At 41.6% G+C, this 20,844-nt stretch overlaps 1 protein-coding gene across 1 annotated transcript in view; it reads left to right on the top strand.

Moving 5' to 3' along the window:
• FNDC1 (fibronectin type III domain containing 1) overlaps positions 1–13,505 on the top strand; it is a gene marked incomplete at its 5' end in the record, with an annotated part of 39,161 nt that extends 25,656 nt beyond the window's left edge. Inside the window, 5 exons of the mRNA XM_083856550.1 lie at positions 6,023–6,102; positions 7,767–7,796; positions 9,422–9,583; positions 10,272–10,394; positions 11,829–13,505. Of these exons, the coding sequence (XP_083712676.1) occupies positions 6,023–6,102; positions 7,767–7,796; positions 9,422–9,583; positions 10,272–10,394; positions 11,829–11,944 (511 nt within the window). The 3' untranslated portion in view covers positions 11,945–13,505. The remainder of the gene's footprint in view (positions 1–6,022; positions 6,103–7,766; positions 7,797–9,421; positions 9,584–10,271; positions 10,395–11,828) is intronic.
• Between the last annotated feature and the right edge of the window lie 7,339 nt (positions 13,506–20,844).

Here is a 20,844-nt window from a genome sequence, read left to right on the forward strand (position 1 = left end):
AAAGGGAAAGTTCTGAGTGTTAAAAGTAGTTGATTGAGAACCTCAGCCTAGAAAACAGAATTGTTTGAGCATGGCCTTCATCTAAAGCACTAATAGACAAAATGATAAGATAAATAACTAATGAAAAGCCAGTGCAGTGTAGCCAATTGGGTGTCAAGTATGATGAGGCATATTTTTCATTTTGACCACATTATGATACTTCTCCAGACTTCAGTGTAGGCTCACACAGGTTTGCCCCTGCAGCTGCTCCTGCTGTCTGGGAAACATCCAAGCACCAAGAAATCACCGTAGGTTTAAAGAAGGGGTTGCACTCCCCTCTCTCCTCCACAGAGACTTCCCTCCAAGCACAATTCTGAGGACGTGACATCTCCTTGGGAGACCCAGAGCCTGAGCAACTTCAGCAGCAGTTCCTTACTCAGTTGCACAAGGACCATGCTCAGCAGAGGACACCTGCAGTGTCAAAGACCTGGAAAATTAGTAGGGGAATGCTAATTGTGGAGAAGTAGGATAAGCACATTCAGAACACCCACAGTGTTAAAAGTACAGAAATGAGATGTGACAGGAAAACATGGTCCATCTTATCCTCTCCTGTTCTGTCTACAGTACTGTCAATCACAGGCTTCATGAAGCACTTTCTTACGTATCCAAGAGCCAAAAAAAGGCCAATTATTCAGAGTAATAAGGTAATCTACACCTTAGTGACAGTATTTAAGGATGGTTCATGGTATGCTAAAGCAAAATTACTTTACAGTGGAGAGGTTCAGTGGTATACTCTGCATCTGCTAGCATTTTCCTTACAAAACGTTGTTCCAAATGTATACAGGATGGGATGTGGCACAGCTCTCTGTGAGTTTCACCTGTTTCAACAAGCTGGAAGAGGTTTGAGATCTCCTGTTCCTAGCTATTGAAGGAAGGAATTGCAGACCATCCTGCCTTTGTACATCTAGCTCCTTGTGACTTGAAGACTCCCTTTCCCTAGACAACTCTCCTCTTGCTGCTAGAACCCATTCCTGCCTCCACATCCCTGACTCCCCTGTATTCCCAGCCCTTTTCCCCTTCACCAGTATTCATTCCTCCACTCTCATGTTGTCCCCATGCAGGCCAGGGAGCCTTTACACCCCAGCTTCTCCTGGCTGCAGCCCCCCATTTCTTACTTCTGTGCCATTTCCACCTCCCTGAAGCTCCTCACCTCGTCAGCCTTTCAGTCAAGTCTACCTCTCCTGACGCCCAAAGGACAGTGTTGAAGGTCAGAGATAACTCTCTGCTTCTCATACCCAACACCTAAAGGGCTCCAGAACACCAGAAGGAGTGGTTGCAGTGAAAGCTCACAGGAGTTCTGCAGCTGCTGTCCATGCTACACTCAGTGCAGGGGAACTGGTGGGAGTTGAGCTGCCAACGTGTCTGAGATGTGCATTAACTCCAGGCTTCAGGTCACAATTTGTCTGTGTGTGAATGGAGTTTTATAGGAACAGCAAAGTTATAGAGTCATGCATCTCCATTAACCTGGTGACTGTCTTGTCAAATTAAGGTTCTGTTTCATGATAGGGAGGTTCAAGCAAGTGCTATTTATTTAAGCATATTGTTTCACCAGCAACTTGCTGAAGATGTTATAATCCATTGGCCCCTATTGTATGCTCTGTGAAGGCAATAAAGGCTTCATGTGGGGTCTGTGGTGGAGAACGAAGGATCTTTATTGCAGAAATTGTATGTATCAGCATTCCCATTTACATTCACCAAACCCACAGACTGAATTGATTACATACCTTTTGTCCTAAAAATAACTCCCTAACCACTAGAAAAAGATACCATGCCTAAGAAAATATGGTATGAAAGCTGAAGTTAAAAACTGTGTGTCTGCACTGTTAGTGCATTTTGTGAGAAATGTCTGATTAAGTCATTGACTGTAACCAGGTGCTGTTGGCTGCTGGGTGTCCCAAAAGGGCCTATGGGTGGTGCAATTTTGCAGTATGCACAGTGTATGAGAAGCAGGTTGGCATCTTGGCTGAAGTCAGCACCAGAGAAGGTTTGAAGCTGTCAACATATCCTGGGAAACATCTGCCTGTTATTTAGGTTTTACAAACAAAACAGAAATCTATGTTTAATCCATGTCATAAATTTTCTTCTGAGGCCTGGTCTGACCTCCATTTGAGAAGTGGAAGTTTTTCCACTAATGAAACTCTGGTCAGCTTCAGTGGGCACAGGAGCTGCTTCCTTGTGACATGTGATTGTAAACACTAAAATTACTTTAAATGGTATTAAATCTCTAAATGTAGTTTTGACAAGGTCCCCTCCCTAAGTTTAATTCTCAGTCACAGAAGATGATGCAAAGGGCTGGACAGCATCTGCTCAATCACTAAATCCAGTCTTTTGCAGTCAGAAACATGATAATCCTTGCCATAAACATTTCAGTCCCCTTCCTGAGCATGGTGAGACGTTTTCCTGCCTTTTTCAGGAAAGCTGTGTCAATGCCTGATGAGAGTAGCTAGACAGTCTCATGATTTAAAACCTTTACCCCCATATCTCCATGTCTTCTGAAATCTTTCTCTCTGTTCATAGGGTTTTGTTCCATCTGGGGATATTTCAATGCCACGGTGCCTGCTACCAATTCCAGTGCTGTAGAGAGTGTTTCATAGGAATTTCTTAAACATTTACTCAGGGCTTACAACTGCAAACAGAGCCTGGATCTTCTGTTTCAGGGGACCAGATGCACCAAAAATTTCTATTTCTTTTCTCTATCTCCATTAAAATAAAGCCCTGGTATGCCCAACAAGCAGCATCAACCACAGATGGCTGCTCTGTGCCACCAGGGCCACACCAAAGAGCTAAAATGTCCATGAAATGGTTGTCCTGTGCAAGTGGTAGACCTGTGTGGCACATACCTGCCTCACACCAGCTTTGTAGGAAGCTCCTCTACCAGCTTGGCTCTAATGTCTTATTATGAAAATAGTTGTAAATATTGATGAGGGATGGAGTGGTGGGCCATTTTAGATGGAGGGAGACACTTTGCATTAGCCCATGAATCTGCAAGCACTGATTTACATATTTTCCTTATGGAGGAATGATGTAATTGTAGGAAGAGGATTTTAGCCCTTGCTATGGGGGTATATCCTGCCATCTCAGCCTGCCAATGAACAGAGTGCAGGGCTGAGGATCCATGCAGGCATGCCTTTGGAAAGTCTGGTAAAGGAATTTGCAGCTAACTAATTTTTTTAAACTTATCATGCTGAGTTATTATCTCACTTTGTGCTGTCAGTGCCAGCTATTTAATTCCAACAGAAGGGAGATACCTTGAATTAAGTCAAAGAATAATTTTGCTCCAGTTGACAGGTATATTGAACAATTAGTCATGTAGTCTAAATGAAAAAATGTTATATATTCAATGCCCTGTTGCAGTTCACTATGTCCTTTCTTGATGTATCACTAGAATTGGTATATAAAATCTCAAAGGAAGTTTATTCTTAGGAGGAAACGCTTTTTTCTTGTCTGAATTGAAAATTAATGACAAATGGTACTGCATCTGTTGTGATGCACATTCTTCTACGCCTAATGGTAACAATTCATACACTTCTGTCTAAGCAAAGTGTAAATCAAATTATATATTGCAAATTTTGTTCATGGATTTATGTGAATGAAAACCAGTTGAGTTATACTGATTTGAGATTTCCTGGCAAATTCATCAGCTGAAGGATTCTGACTAATGAAAATGTCAGATTCCTGGACGTAAAATGGCTTAGGCAATTTCTTTTTTTATTTGTCATGTCTGAGAAAGAAATATATTCCAACTGCATTATTTTATTGACATTCTTAATACAGCAGTCATAGCATTGTCTATGTTTAAATCACAGGTCAGCAAGTCATGAGATCTGGCTCTCTTTCTGGTACAACTAGAGCCTTCTTGTGTATATAAAGGCTTAGGAATCAATTTTCCAATTTAGCAAAGAAAAATGTACTCATGACTTCATAACTGTTTTGTTTTTTTTACAACAGTCAGGCAGGCAACATGAACCATCATATGCCCTAGATGCGCTTCTATGTGTGTAACAGGATAGCTCAATGCATAGTTGTCCTGGATTCATAGGTAATCAGTTCCTGCATTATCAATTGGATACAAATCTGTGTGGTTTTCCCCAGTTGAAGAGGTGCACAAGATTCTCTCTCTCCTGCTTTGAGGGGGATTATGGCACTTGATATGTCTGATGGAAATGCTTTGAGGCTACCATGAAAACATGTGTAATCAGTGTATTTAGAGTTACTCAGACAGTGCCACTGTGTTGAAAGGTGGTATCTGATTATACTTTGGAGGCAGGGGAAAGTCAGGCATCCGTACTTTCCACTATGCTTTGAAGTGTTATGGGAAAGGTGTGGGCTGGAAAACATTTTTTTTCTGCTCTGAAGCAGTTACACCAAACACTGAACTAAGTCAGGAAAACTTGGTCTTGCAGCTCTTTTAGGAACCTGAGTGAGGAATTGCTGTCTTGTGCCTTGTCCCTTTTTATAAAGATCAGTTTGATTTTAGGGCAAAGCAGTTCACTTTACTTGACAAAAGATATCCTTTTAATGCAAAAAAAAAAATAAATAAATCAGTTCTGCCAAAGGGCTGGTTCAACCATGTCTGCTCTGGTTTATCTTTGTGAAGTTTCATGTGTGCTTAGCTGTGCTTAAGCCTTTCAAGAGTGACCTCTAGGTCCTGCTATGTGGTTAAGTCTGAGAGGAGCAGATACAGCTGATGATACAGGAAAGTGCACATGCTAAATATGAAGTGCCAAGCCACCTAAGTCCTTGCATCTGGATTGTGTTGAATTTCCCTGGTGTCTGGTAAAGTGAGAGCATTGTGTCTCAGCCCAGGGTGGCCCGTGCAAATGAAGCAGCACTGGCAGGTTTTTGTTCAGGATGGGGAGAGCTTCACCAGGAAGGGCAGCCTGATGTTTTTGATGGAGTAGACTCCCTTTCTCCAGCTGTGATACATCAGGCCTGCCATTCAGGTGGGACATTGTCATGTGAGGTAATCCAGTGCTTGGTGGCAATCATCCATGCAAGTAATCATTTGCCCTGTTATGTACGTAGAGATTTTGGATGTGTCTGCTTTTGGATGAGAGGCTAAATCAAGATCCAAATGCTATGTGGATATTACAGGGGCACAGTAGTTTAATTAAAAAAAAAATCTTTACAAGAATGAAATTGAGCAAACAGGCAAGAAAGGAAAAACCTAAACTCCTAAACTCAGGAATTTAAAAAATGCTGTGCTGGAAATTTTTCTGTAATCTTCCATTCTAGTTGGTTTCTGTTGGACTGATACAAATATAAAAGGAAAAGAAGAAAACATTAATCTAGGGAAAAATGTCAGGGTAGGCATCAACTAAAAATTATTGTTTCTGGAAATGAACTAAAAATGTACTTATATGTATTATTCTCTAAGGGTGAGGATAAATTTGCTTCTATTGAGCAAAGAATGAAGTTCTAGTGGTGATTCATGCGCGTTGAGTTAAGCATGTGATTTAAATACTTTGGAGGAATCAATAAGACATCATGTGATGCTTTCTTCTTTTACTCAAGTATTGTGATCTTAATGCTGGAGTTTTTACAGAAAGGTCAAAAGCTTAGCTTCTGATCTCATATAAATCTGATGCAGTTTCAGTTTGCAGTTTGCACCACTGCTTCCCTAGGAGTTAATCTGGTTTAAAACTGTTCCTGAGATCAGAATTTGATTTCCTTGCAACTTTTTCTTTTAGTCTTTCACTATTAGTTGTTTCATAGAAAGTGGACGTCGTTGTATGTGGTTTTTGGAAGGGAGATGATATATAAATAAGTGTTCCAAAAATATGCATGGGAGCAATTGCAGAAAGGAGACATTTGTCTGTAACAGCCAGCTCATACTCTGGCTCAGTGTCTAACTCCATTTAATGCAAAGGATACTCAGTGGAATTCTTCTGGTTGATTCTTACCCTGTTTTAGTATTATTTTATGATTTAGCCATTGCAATGGAACCTGTTTCAATATAATTTCCCCTCTCTTCTTGTTTCAGGTATTATTTTAAAGTCCAAGCAAAGAATCCCTTTGGTTATGGACCTGTTAGCTCTTCAGTCTCATTTATCACAGAATCTGGTATGTTTTGCTTTTTATTTTCATCTCAAAACTCATAATAACAGATGTGGCAGGGCAATGACTGAAACCAGCATGCCAATAACAGTGATTATTCTGGACTTGCTGCTTTCACACTAGGTTGTGGTTTTTTAAACTTTAATTATTTATTTTCAGTTAAGCTAAGAAAATAATACGCACTCCTAATGCCACTATGAAAATCTAAGTGATGTTAAAGTCAGTTCCAGGGGAGCAGGAAGTTGAATTTCAAATGCGAAAGGCTATTAATGTTCAGCAATACAGAAGCAATGGGAAGTTAAAGGCTTTTGATAGATTGGTGAAACATTTAGTAAATTAGTTTCCTATTTATGGACAGCTAAACAGTTGGAAGCAGTTGTCTATGGAAGAAATACAGAAAGCAATAGTTTCATCAGACAAGCAAAGTTCTCTATTTTTTTTTATTTTTTTTTTTTTTTACAAGGCATGCTGCTGTTTCACAGGGCTAATAGTTAATTCGAGAGCAATACCCCCTTCTAAAAATAGTAGGTTAAATGAGCTAATTTTTGCCTATTTCTACTTCCATTGAGCCAGAGGACAGTGACTCCACTGAATAGTAAAGAACAACTTTCAGTCTTTAGTTGAGTGAAAGGTCATGTTGTTTCTTGCAAATTTTGCCCTTTCAACGGTATGGAGTTTATGCAGTCTCTGCCCTTGCTCATTTGACTTCACTCTGTAGTGCTCACTTCAGAAGCTCCACTAAGAACTGTGGAAGTAAATCATCACGAAAGGGAGACAGAAATGCCTGCTGAGTCAGTGGTCCTGGATAACGTATTCAGATTTTCATTAAATGATTAAGAGACTCCAGTATTAATCCAAGCATAATATCTGACATTGTCCTGGTGGCCAAGAAAGTCAATGGCATCCTGGCCTGTATCAGCAATAGCATGGCCAGCAGAACCAGGGCAGTGATTGTGCCCTGTACTCAGCACTGGTGAGGTCGCACCTCGTGACTCCGTTCAGCTTTGGGCCCCTCACTACAAGGCAGACTTTGAGGTGCTGGAATGTATCTAGAGAAAGGCTGTCAAGCTTTGGAACAGGCTGTCCAGGGAAGTGGTGGAGTCCCCACCCTGAAGGGATTTAAAAGACATGTAGATGTGGCACTGAGGGTCACGGTCTAGTGGAGGACTTGGCAATGCTGAGTTGACAGGGGATTCACTGATCTTAAAGACCTTTTTCCAATGTAAACAATTCCACAATTCTGTGCTGTATCTTGCAGATCATTTTCCTGCTGCCAGCATATGGGCCTGAATGCCTAGTTTCCCCACCCAAAACCAGCTCCTTTGTGAGCTTTATTTGACATCTTAAATACACCAAATTTAAATTTTTGTTTGCAGCACTGATCTTTCATTTGTCATGGCAAAAGGTGGCTTTGCAGTTGCTAAATGCAAGATATATTTTACAGTGATGGAATAGGTCATAAGAAAAAGAAATTGCTAATTCAGAGTGCTCTTCTAATGCAAGTGTAAGATTTGAGCTGATGGGAATATTCAATAAATAATATTCATCATATGCTTCATCATAGGATGAAGCACCTTATTGAAAATGTTAAATCAGTGACTCCGTATGTTTTGTGTTGTAAAACAAGGTTTGGAACAAAATACTAAATTTTCTGTGTGTTTTTCTTTTAGACAATCCTCTCCTCATTGTCAGGCCACCTGGTAAGTCTTAATCTGTTGTTTTATTCATGAAGTGTATAAGGCCTGTGCAAAACAGTTAGAATATAGGAATTGGAAACATTTAAACATGCAGTTTTAGGTACAGTTTTAAGTGGGAACAGGTAGTAATTAATGGGACTAATTCATAAAACATTTTTTTGTCTTAGGACTCATTCTATTTTCTGAAAAGAAATATTGTAAAGATATGTTCAAGTAAGCACTTGATTTTGGCACATCTTTTTCCATGGTACAACAGCTTTAATTGCTTGGTAAAAAGCAGTAAACTGTGTTACTTCAGCATCTGTGTCCTTCAGTTGCCTAAGCATTGCTTGAATAGCAGGATCAGGTTTCTCTCTCTCAAGTTCTGGTACTCATCTGTACAAATCATCATGCCTTTATAAATGCTAAAAAATTCAAGGATTTGTTACTGACCTGAATAATATGCCACGAAGCTCTTCAGCTTGCTTTGTATTTCCAAATTTGCAATAAGCTAGTTTGGGCCATAACCAGAAGATCTGGTTTCCTGGTGCTGGGACTAACCTTGCTGACATGCCCATCAGTAGTGTAACCCCAGGCAGTATGTGCTCTTAGAAGAGATGCAGGAAAAAAGGCCTCATGGTTATTATGCTCCATCACCCTTCCTAAGGAGTTAAAATGATTGATTCTGGATTTTTTTGCTACACTTTTTATGAAAACAGTATCCAGTATATGGTCTGGTTTCTTTGTGTCCTCAGAAGTCTCTGATCAGTGATTGCTTTTCACATGCAAGTGTTTGCAGGATTTGGTCCATGTGCCTAGTGAGAGGAAGAGTGACTAACAGAAGAAACTTCCAGTCTCATTTGTAAACCACCTAGAACTAGCAGAGTAAAAACAGGGCTTTGAGCTGTAGCTAGAGAGAAAAATACCAGTTATCACATTGGAAGCTTTTTGTGTCATTCTGTATACAACAGCAATTTCACAATAAATTATATTGTCTTGGTAGTACAAAGCAAATATTCAGGTAAGCCAGTAGGAGTATTTATTATTTTGCAATACAATTATGCAGTCTTATCTGCAGCAATGCTCTGAACAGCGTTCCCCAGGAAAGGTCTCACTTGTCTATTATTGGAAACTATCTGTTTTATGTAATCTGGGAAAACAAAACATAGAAGTACATTTGTGATATGATCTTTTAAACCAAATAGCAAGAAGAGGCTTCACAGGCTGTTATGAACCACAGAGGTCTTAACATCTGTTCTTCTGTAAAAGGGTTATGTTTTATAGTCTTAAAATGCAAGTCACTGTCAGACCTAAGTTCAGGCTGCTTTAAGAAGAGAAATTGTAAAACTAGGTAGACAAGAAGTCTTACTGAAATAAGACTTTACTTAAAGCTGTGGTTCAGTACATGAAATCATATTTTAATAATTTTAAGTTATTTTTGTCTACTGCCTAGGAGAGATTTAATAAAATCTGTAACTTTATTAATAATAAATATTTTTTCTTGAAGTACTATTTCTGAATATAAAAAAGTAATGCGTTAATCTGTTGCCATATGTCTTGTGAAACATATTATTAGATGTTAAACTCTGCAAAATTTGTACTGAAGTGTTAAAGTCTGTCCCTAATGTGGAATTTATTTTTTCTCCAAGGTGGTGAGCCTATCTGGATCCCATTCACTTTTAAATATGACCCCACGTACTCAGACTGCACTGGCAAGCAGTACGTGAAACGAACTTGGTACCGCAAGTTTGTAGGAGTGGTTCTTTGCAACTCCTTAAGGTATAAAATTTACCTCAGTGATGACCTGAAAGGTAGGCACTAAGATTAATTTTCTGCTACTTGATTACTTGTCTCTTCATCTTCTGGTTTTCTTCATTTCATATGTGTCAGAAATGTGTGACCACTGTGTTAGAGTCCTGCTCTCCAGAGGAATTAGCAGCAGCCCTTATACAGGTGCATTGCCTGAGAGATAATGAAAAAACTTCCCATATTGTTGAGCTGGGGTAATGGGATCATCTTTCAGACTATGCTAATGGCTATTGTAGTGCCTTGGTATAGTTTCAATACAGTATTTGAATAATAAGTGATAAAGAGTCCTGTCTGTTTGAGAAAGAGAGCTCCACAGCTCTTAATTTTCATTTGAGACTGAAGTCAAATTAATGGTATTGGCATATTGAGAGATTTTACTTTCACATGATGTATTTCAACTAATCCAGTTGAAATTCTCTCCACCTGTCACCTGTGGTGCACTGCCCATGGACTTGCAAAATGGGGACTACTCCTCACTGAGTTGTAATACATTTATTTTCCATAATTTCTGCTTCCATACTATGAAGTTAGCATTCTCCCTCTTTCCAGTCACTGTTTGTTCATTGGTAATACTGTGTCTGTCACTGCAACATTCTTCCTGCTTTCTTCCACACCTACTTTCCTGGTGGTAAAGAGTATCCCAAACATAAATATTGCTGAGTTAAGTAATCTGTCTGTATCACTCTTCAGATACCTTCTACAGCATTGGGGATAGCTGGGGAAGGGGTGAGGACCACTGCCAGTTTGTGGATTCACACCTGGATGGAAGAACAGGACCTCAGTCGTACATTGAAGCCCTGCCCACGATCCGAGGTACAGCAATGGGGGAGTGGGATGCTGGCCAGGAGCCTGTTATCCCACCTGTAGGATTAAGGGGTAAGGAGCAGAGCACAGAGTGGAGCTCTGTCCACAGCTGCTGGCAGCTCTCCAAGGAGTCCAGCTGATGCAGTAGCTGAGAACAGATTATGCAAGTCCCAGAGGACTTGTGGGTGCAGGGAGACAGAGACAGAAAAAGAGGGGCATATGACTCAAGTACTATGCAGCAACAAAATGCAAAAACAAACCAAAAAATAGTTGTATAGGTCTGTGAAATCTTTTTCATTAGTAAGACCTGCTTCATTGAATCAAGATGCAAAACCTCTTCCATGTGCTTAAAGGGACCAGCTACATCTTTGCAAATACAGCTTTTCTGAATGATTTCTATTAGTTCATTCAATGCAAAACACAAAGAAATATGTCTAGTGACTTAAGGTCAGTACTTTTATTCTGGCCTGGTAGATATCTGTCTCAAAAGGAAAATTCTTGCCTTGAAGGAGCTCCTCTAAGCAAATTGCTCGCCTCACATAACCAGGTAGAAGACAGGTTGCTTTACAAAATGAAACCAATCATGGAAGTCAGCCAGTCTTTTCAGTAAGTCTGTTGGTTTAAATTATTCAGTTAGCTTTAGTGGTTTCCATGTTAAATTGTGTGTTGCTATTCTTTGCATGGTGGCGTTACCAGGAAGAAACTGAAATAGTCATTGATATTTATATATATCACTGTGAAGTACTGCACTTCTTAGCTCGGAAGACAGATGATTAATCCAGATGTGTATATACTAGGTCTAGGAGACAGAGATAGAGAGCACACAGAAGTTTTATTGTTGGCACAAGCCATGGGTGTTTCAGATGTTCCAATGCACGAGCTATTCAGACAAGAATGCTGCACGTCTTCTAATGCTTTAAGCAGTCACATTCTTTCTGCAGATGAATTAAAAGGGGAAGGGAGGGCTTAATTCAGTATTTACTGCGTGAAATGATACCTTGTTGTTTTGTGAAAAGCTGACTTTTGCTGATAGTCTCTTAAGTCCTGTGAGATAATGTGATTTGATGGTATTTTTTGCCCCAAAGTCCTTCATATATTTAAACTGACTTAGAAGGCTTCATAAACACAGCTGAAATATGCCCACCTTTTGGAGTGAAATGCAGAAGCTCTTTGGCAGACCACAGCATTACACAATAGTTAAAGAGGTTTTGCGCAGTAAAACCAATCAAAACTACAAGAAATACGAAGGACCAGAGTTAGATTATTGAAGAAAGATCTCAGCCAAATACCAGGGCTAGCCAATACCCTTTTGATACAACTCCCTGCCAGACAGTTTATAAATTTTTGTTTGCGCTGTGGGGTTGACTCTCACTGCATCTGCTACTTTTGTTAAATTGCTGTGTCTGTGTTGTGGAATACCAATGGGTGTTTTTCTCCCGACAGGGTATTACCGCCAGTACCGCCAGGAGCCGGTATCATTTGGACGCATTGGCTACACAACACCCTACTACTACGTGGGCTGGTATGAGTGTGGTGTGCCCATCCCAGGGAAATGGTAGCAGTCTGCTTTCCCGTCTTAGGTAGACTGTGCTTTTCAAATTATTTCTACCAGAGGACTGTGAGCAACTGATTTGGAAAAGGAAAAAATAAAAGATAAATGGGGAAAACCAGTTAAGACCAGCTGCTCAAGAAACCCTCATGAAGACAAACATGGACACCTTTTACCAGCCTAAATCTGTGGTGCTACTTGATTTCTGCTTGGAAGCAGGGATAGGATATAAGTTTGGTGTCCTGCCTTCCTCTTCTGTGTCTTTAAGGCACAAAGAGAAGGTTGCAATGTGTGCAGCCTGTGAATATTAGAACTGTATTAGCCATGAAAATTTGGAAGTTTATTATATCTTACAGGAACGACCTAAGCATGCTGTGCTTGCTTAATGAGATGCAAAACTGTCTTTTGCTACCCAATGGGGCTCCCCTATGCAATCATGCCATGTAACTGGCCACCCACCAAAGGCAGTATATTCTCCTGAAGACTTACTCTGTGGGTTCACCCACTGCTGGACTAATCACCAGGCCACAGTGTAAATTCACTTTGAGATATATCTGTATCTATATCTATATAAATACAGTACTGTACATCTGCAGAAATACTTCTTAGAGATGCTGAGATTTTCTTGTTCACTAGATAAATATGTTTGGAATTTTTATGTAAAAGGTGCTGTTAATTCTTTGAAATATTGCTATGCACAATATATTAACCGAGGAAAGAGCTGTATTCTTCTTGTGAGTACTGTTGATGTAACATTTGAATTATTGACCAAAACCTGTGTCCCACTTCCCTGGCAGCCTTTTGGACTGGCTATTCAATGGGATTCTACCCCTCTATCCATGTCAGAGTGGCACTGTATAGTCCAGCAAAAACACACACACAGCAGTTCATCAGCATCAGTTAAGCTTTCTATCCTTTACTATTTAAAGGTTTTAGTCCAACTTCCTTCAATCAATTCTCATCTTATTTTGTATGTTATTTATTCCTTGTCAGTATCTTTCATGTTACTGTGCAGAGGCATAGGATGAGTAATTTGGAAATTAGAAACTGCTTTTAACTTATTTGCTGTCCAAAAAGAAGCCCAAGCCACCGATACAGGAGTCAGCTAGCAGGAAGCTCATTTGACCATGGTGACAAATTGGACTACGCTTCTTTTTAAATACTACCAACATCTCTTTCAAGAAGACCAGAAAGCAGAAAGTGACATGAATGAAAAGTATTATGATTTTTTTTTTTTAGAAAGCATTTGGAAGCTTGCGGTAATGTTTCATGGCAACAACTCAACAATCTCTGCTCATGTTGGTAAGACTCACCTGTTCTGGCAGCCTAGGAGAGTAGCAGCAACCTGGGGGACAGATCCATCTTTCCATCTGGTCCATCTTTCACTTTTGTTCCAGCTTATATGTAGCGTAGGTCTAACACCTCTTTGGTTGCTTCCTGTAGTTATTTTAAATTGTATAGGGGCAAAAAAGGGAATTAAAGTAATTAAAAGAGCATTTTCTTTTTCATGGTGATTTGGGTTTTAACATTTTAATTTTTTCACATATTTTTGCTTCAGTACAGTGCCAAATATATGGTCTTGAAGTATAACTTTTTTCCCTAATAAACCTATGATACATGGTTCCATTTCTATTTTATCCTTTCGGGTCATCTGTGTCAAGTAACCTAAGTGTTAACCTAAGTGTTTTGAAAAGTCCTCCTTGGGAGAGGACTAAGTGTCAACTTTTGTAGGGGACTGGAAGCACGTGAGTGTGTTGTTCTCTTTCAAAGATGGTTAGCAGGTAGTGTGGTGTTACCAAGGGCAAATCATGCCCGACCAGCCTGATCATCGTCTTTGTTGAAATGATTGCTACCATGCACAGGGGAGAAAAGGGAATGTCATTGGCTTCTGTAAAGCACTTGCCGTGGTCTTCCACTATCCCCTTGTAGCAAAACTGGTGGAATATGGCTCAGGGAGCTGGTCTTTAAGGTGGATGTGAAATTAACTGTGTTGTGAAGCTCAAAAGGTTGTGATCAAAAATAGTGCTAAGTCCAAATTGCTGGTTGCAAGTACCACTCCCAGGGGCCTGTACTGGATCCAGTACAGTCTAATGACCTGGAGAGGGGAATGGAGTGCATGGATGCAGTGTACCATCAGCAAGCTTGCCACTGATACTAAACTGGGGCTGGGGAGTGGTTTATGTGCTGAATGCTGCTCAAAAGAGGGACTTCTGTGGGCTGGAGAAATGAGATGTCAGGAAACTCATGAAGTTCAGCAAAGGGAAATGAAAAATCCCACATGTTGGTCCTTGTGGCAATACACTGAGATGTACAGTCTGTGATGACTGTCCAGAGAGCAGCTTTGCAGAAGAGCTGCGTTAATTATACCTTCAGAGAACACACGTAAATTCTGATTTGTTCATCTGAAAAGACATAGTTCCTTCCCTGCTGGAAATACTTTTGGGGTGGGACAGTCCCATTCAGAGGTGCCACTAGGGATGAAGATCTGAGACAGTTGTTTTTTCTGCAGCCTCAGCTGAGAAGGAACTGGGTGGTGCTGGGGTAGAGGTGGAGGGCATTGTGCACTCTTCCCCTCCAGTGTAAATCTTCTCTGAGGCTAAAGCAACCAAGGCAGAGCCAGCAGTAGAGCACAGCAGGGAAACACATGAAATACAATGGTATGCAGTCTGTTGCCTTCACCTTGAGGTCTGGATAAGTTCTCTGTGCTGTATGAGGTGATCTGATTGACACATTTGCATCCTTTGCTCCATGCGTAGGGCAAACATATTATTGTGATACTAGATGGTTTCTTGAAGATCTTGCTCTTTGGTCATTTAAGAGGTGGTGGGATTACAGAGGTGACTAAAAGCCGGTGAGGAAAGTCATGTCCCAATCCAGATCCTCTCTCCAAGGCCCTGCCAGTGTCCTGAACAACAGGCAATCTTCCCCTTTCCTTGCCTACTTCCCTGCTGTCCCCATGACACACTGGTTCTGCCGTGCCAGCACACCCGCTTGGGAGCCGAACTGCCTCTCAACTGAAGTGTCTGTACAGCTTTGTGGCTGCACTACATATCAGGGAGTGATTATACGACTTTGGGTAGTGCTAATGGGAGAGGAATGGGTCTTTTCCTCTCTCAGCTCTCCTCCCATGCCCCTCTTACTGGCAACACATCTGCATCTGGTTTTCAAGCTCTTGGCGCCAGCTCAGAGAATGCCTTGTCCCTTCAGAGGCTCTGAGGGGTGTTGCACCACCACTGCTTTCTTGTCTAAGTGACCTTGAGGGAACAGGATGGAGGAGAAGGAGGATCCCCACAGAGAGAAAATTCACACAGCTTGGGCCTGCATCGCCTCCGGTCCAAGTCTCTCAGGGGTGGAGGGATGCCAGGGCCCTGCCTAGTGAGGAATTGTACAGAGTTGAAAAAGAAAAGGATAAAAACACAACAGAGGAAGGGGTGGGGAGGAAAAGACAAGCAAGCTGCTCAAAGCATTGTCTGGCCTGGTCAGTTCCAGATGCTAATCTCTGATCACTGTACCATATTTTTGTGAGAATTGGGATTTCTGCCTCAAAGACAGCAGGAACAATTGCCAACATGTGACAGATGCCAAGGGTTCTCAGGGGCAGCCAAAGCCCTGCATGTGGACCCAGCATGTGAACAGAGGAACTCTTTGGTGATGAAGGAAGCACTGAGTGTCACTTGGAAAGATAATAGAAGGCCTTTGTGGGAGGTAACCCAACCCTCTGAGCAATGTGAAATGATCCTTGCAGTTCCTCTCTATGAGGAACTATGCAGTTTTCTGTCTGCAGAACCCATGTCCTCTTTTCTTACCAGGCAGATAGATGTTATTCAAGTGAAGAGCTGTCTTCCTCTGGCAGAAGAGAAAGAGGTAAATGCAGAAAGGGATGAGGTCAGTGTGGCACTAGCCCAGCTCTGCTTCCTAAGGCAAAACTGGCATCCATGGATGTTTCAAGTCCCACCCAGAGAGTCCTGCCAGCCTGCCTGAGGGCCCTTAGCTGGTAACATTTGAAAACAAAGCCATGCCTTCTACTGCTGCTCCCTTTCTCATTATGCTTGTGTGTCCCATAAAGTAGGAAGCACTCCCACAGGACTTCTACCACATCACTCTGCCAACTGCATCATGACAGTTAGTGAAATAATGTAAGACCCTGGTGAGAATGAGCACTCAGAGAGAATAACTCTGGAATTGTAGCTGAGTGCAAAAGTCCTGGTGTCAACACTGGCAAGTGTCAAAGGCAGCAGCTTGGAGGCCAGGTGCTCAGGTACCATCAGTTGCCATAACTCCTCAGGGCCAGTTGTATCACCAGTGCCAGTGTCACCCAGCTCCAAACACAGCCTGACCAGCAGAAGAAGAGCTGGAGAACCTCCATGTCACATGCCAAGGAAGCACATATTTGTGTCAGTGAAGCTGAGCCACAGACCGAGGTGCATGAGCAGGACACAGTCAGTGGGCCCAGTACTTCTCTCCTCAGCATAGGAGAGCCTGCACATGGAGTATCTTCTGCCCTCCTGTGGAAGGCCAGCTGGAGGACATCAATGAGAGGATGACCATGATGGTTAGGGGGCTGGTGCACAGGACATACAGGAAAAGGCTGAGCACTAGGTTTGTACAGACTTGGAAAGAGAAGGCTTGGTTGGCAGTGATTTGATATCTCAAATGGCCTAATGGAATCATAAAGAAGATGGACCCACACTTTTGTGAGCAATACACACACTGAAAGGCTGAAGGGCAATGGACACAGACTGCAACATGAGAAATTCCAAGAAATACTAAGAAAATGTGTCTATCATCAAATTTATCAAGGACAGGGACAGCCCAGAGAGACAGGGACAACTCCATCCCTGAAAGTGCTCATATCTGGCCTGGACAGCTCCATGAACAACCTGGTCTAACTTTGATGCTGGCCTTTCTTTGAGGTTCAAGTGTGCTGGATCTGATTTTCAAAGCTTCCTCCAACCTGGAGAATACAAGTCTCTGAATGATACCAACCACTGTATTATGCAGCCAGACAAAACCAGAACCAAAATTTCACAAAAAAAGAAGTTCAATCTCCACACATCTTCCACAGTAGATTTATTTATTGGACAAAACTCACCATAAATTCACAGAATGGCCGAGATGGGAAGGGACCATTGAGAAATATCTAGTCCAATCCTGCTGAAAGCCAGGTTAGCTATAGCAAGATCATGTCTTCTTGCATTTTAAAGATCTCTAATGATGTAAATGTCACAGTTTCTCTGCAACCTGGGTCGGTGTTTAACCACCATCCCAAAATAAAAAATATTTTTCTTTTGTTTAAATGGATTTCCTGTATTTGATTTTGTGCCCATTGATTTCTGTCTGTGACTGAATACCACTGAGAAGAACTTGGGTCCATCACGTCAGGGATATGATTCCGCTGTGCTTTCTCTTCTCCAGGCTGAAAAGTCACAGTTCTCCCAGACTTTTGTTATATCAGTAGTGCTCCTGTTCCCTCATCCTCTTCATGGCCCTTCATTGGATTTTCTCCATTATGTCCATATCTGTCTTGTACTGGAGACTCTGTAATTGAACACAGAGGACTCCAGGTGTGGAACACTGAATAAAGAGGAAATAAACATCTTCAATTAAAAAAAAAAAAAAAAAAAAAAAAAAAAGAAAAAGAAAAAAAAAGGGGTTTTTTTTTTTTCCCTAAATGGGAGTTGCAAGCTGCCTCCCCGATAATACATGATCATTTGTGAGGAAGTGAGGGAGGCTCTGAGGGCAAAAGCAGGGAAGGAGTGTAGTCTCCTAGGCTCCCATGAAGAATTTTTGACCTTGGTTTCCTATTGAGAGTAGTTCCTGCCCATGCTTTCCAGATGTGACTTGTGGAAGCTCTCAGCTGAGCCTGAGGATCAGGTCATGCATGACTGTGAGCAGTACCCTCATGGTTTTGCAGAAAGCCTCTAGATGGCAGGAGATACTGTTTGGCCTTACAGCAGGTCCATGCTGCAGGGCGTGAGTGGAGGGGCAGAGGAGTGGAGGTTTAGGTTGGATATCAGGGAAGACATTTTTCATCCAGACGGTGGTCTGGGCACTGGAACAGGCTCCCCAGGGCAGTGGTCACAGCTCCAAGCCTGGCAGAGTTCAAGTGTTTGGACAATGCTCTCAGGCATAGGGTGTGACTCTTGGTGTCCTGTGCAGACCCAGGAGTTGGATTCCTTCCAGCTCAGCGTATTTTGTGATTCTATTCTGTGTGCATTCATCATTTCACACACATTGCGAAAAAATTCCTTTAATGAAGGCACAGTTTTGGTTCAGGAGGAGCAAAGTCCATTCTCAGGTTTTAGAGAGAATCTTCAAGAAGTCCGACCCTCACAAGACAGAACTTGCAGCCCGCTCTGTCTGAAGCTTTTGAAGGTTCTAGGTTGAAACAAGTATAAAAACACTGTGTGGTCCTGCTGAGCTTTCACAGGTGATAATTTTCCTAAGGTTGCAGGCAGTGTGGTTTTCTCAGGAGTACTGTGGGCAACAAGAACCAGTTTATCTTGCAGTAGGAATAAAAGCATTACTGACTATTTCCAGGAGGCTTCCAAAGTCTTCTTGAATGTACTAACAGTAGTGTTTCTGCCCACCTAATTGCTTTCCACACTTCCATCCTTCCAAAGGTTTTTGTTATGTGAAGGTCTTCTTCGTAATTAAAAATATGGGCTGCCTTTGTTTAAAATGTTGATAAAACCCAGAAGCTTTTGTTCATTCTCCATAATTTACCTCTGTTTTTCCTTTTAATTTCCTTTCTTCCTATGGTAATTGGAGATTCTTTCTTGGAGCTGAGTGTCTTTCTTGAAACACTATGTCTTGAAAGTATGATCTAAGGTATATCCAAAAATATTTCATGATTTCACTCAGAGGTTGGTGTTTCTCCCTGGCACCCATGGGCATGATCTATATTGTCCCACTCAATGTCTGCTAGCAGATGTTTAACCTGCCTTGCCCACACATTTCTCTCCTGCATAAACATAGCAAATGTTAATGCCAGAAACTTCAGAACAAATGTAGCAGCATTTCCCCTTTCCCTCTGATCAGTAGCATCACGAGGGAATAAAATGGAGGCAGTAAGGAGAGGGCCTGGGGTCAGATCTTCTCTGCTCCTCCCCCTCACCCAGCATCCTTGTCTTCATGCTGGCCCCTGTCTTGCCTGGTCCAGGCTTCGAAACCTCTCCTATGTGAGCCCTTCTTGTGCTGCCCATGGGTGTCCCTGCTGAGCCTACTGAGTGCCTGCATTGCAGGTCTTGACTGGGGCAAGCTCATGAGCTGGAGTCAGTCACCAGTGAGTCACCTTCTCCCAGAATACGCAGAATACATCGCACTGGATGATGAGGATCATTTTGGGTTGCCTTGGAAGGTCGATATTCATAGACCAGCTTTGGAGGGGACGGAAGGGCTGCTCAAAATGGCTCCTCAGAGTGTTGCAGAGTGCTGCTCTTTGGTTGGACAGCCTTGGGAAAGGCAGAGGCCAACTGCACAGCTGGACAGCTGTCACCCTGACAGACATCTCAGGGCAAATACTGGGAGTCCCTTCCTCCAGAGAAGGGCAGGGTGAGAGCCCAAACCTGTGCCATGGTGACCCATGCAGACAGAGCTGCCTAAAGGCAGGAGCATACACAGGAGAGGTTGCCCAGAGCAGATACACTGTGTATTTTTTTGTTCTCTACTGAAACAGCAGAGTATGTAAATACAAGTCAGCTGAGATCTGTTCTGTTTATGCTGCTAATCACCAGTGAATAAACAAGAGAAAATTGTTCTGAGCTCTGAGTATATTACAATTTCCTCTCCCTAAATGTGAGAAAAAAACCCCAAAAACATACCAAATGAATAGTATTGTCAACATCAGCTTTAGGCAGTGCAATCTAAACAAAACAGAGAAGTAAGCAACCAGAATGAAGACTTGTCCATTCATTTCAGGTAGCATTATGAGTTGTTATTATTACATCTACTCTTCATTTTTTGGTACCCTCCTGCTCTGAAACTACCTTGCAAAACTACACACTGATGATCTTGTCCACTGTACTGCATCAGCCTGGCTCCTGCACAGATCATCTGTGGTGACACTGAAGCCCCTTTGCTTTCCTACCAGGAACTCTGCTGGTCCTCAGCCTGCAAAGGCTCAAAACTGAGCTTGCCAACAAACATGGAATGACTTTTAAGAGGATGGGGAATCTTCCTCTGATGGGAAGGCCGGTAATTTCCAGTTTTACACCACTTGCTTTTTACACCGCAATGGTCTAGGTTAGGTCAGGGCTGACCAACTATTTCCCAGTTACCTTTACTGCTGCTGCAGTTGTTATTTTACATTTTAAGGTTATATTCTTTTTCTGGATTTAAAGCTCCCCTACTAGAAATATGCTTTTATTGCAAAGAAAACTCTGCTTTGGTTTCTTCCTTTTGAAATTTTCTTCTGAAAATTATTCTAGAATTGTGTGCTGAGAAATCTGCTTGGCCTGTTTTTCCTTAAAACACCAAAGGTTCAGAAACCAGGAAAAAACTCATGTTGCTCAGAGTAACTGACATGCCATTTATTCATACAGTTAGTAAATTCTTATGTGCATTATGTAGGATATTATAATATTTTATACATCAATCAATATATCACAAGACATTTGAGCAACCTGTACTGAAAACAGAATTGCTTCAAAGAGACAGCATATAAGATATAGGGACAAAATGTTTTATAAGGATAGTTTGAGTTGCATCTGAGGACAAAAATGTATGGCACTGAAGGATATAATATGAACAACACATGGTGTATAGCAAATTCTTAGTGAGTTCCAGCGATACACTGATGTTTCTAACAAGTGGATTAAGTAGGTATTAGAAGAATTATGATGCTTACAACTTGGAAAAATCTGAAAAAATTTCGAAATTTTTCAGTGGTTCACCTTTTACAGCTCTCTC

This window comes from Zosterops lateralis (genome assembly GCF_965231275.1).
Source record: "Zosterops lateralis genome assembly, chromosome: 3".
NCBI classification, from domain to species: domain Eukaryota; kingdom Metazoa; phylum Chordata; class Aves; order Passeriformes; family Zosteropidae; genus Zosterops; species Zosterops lateralis.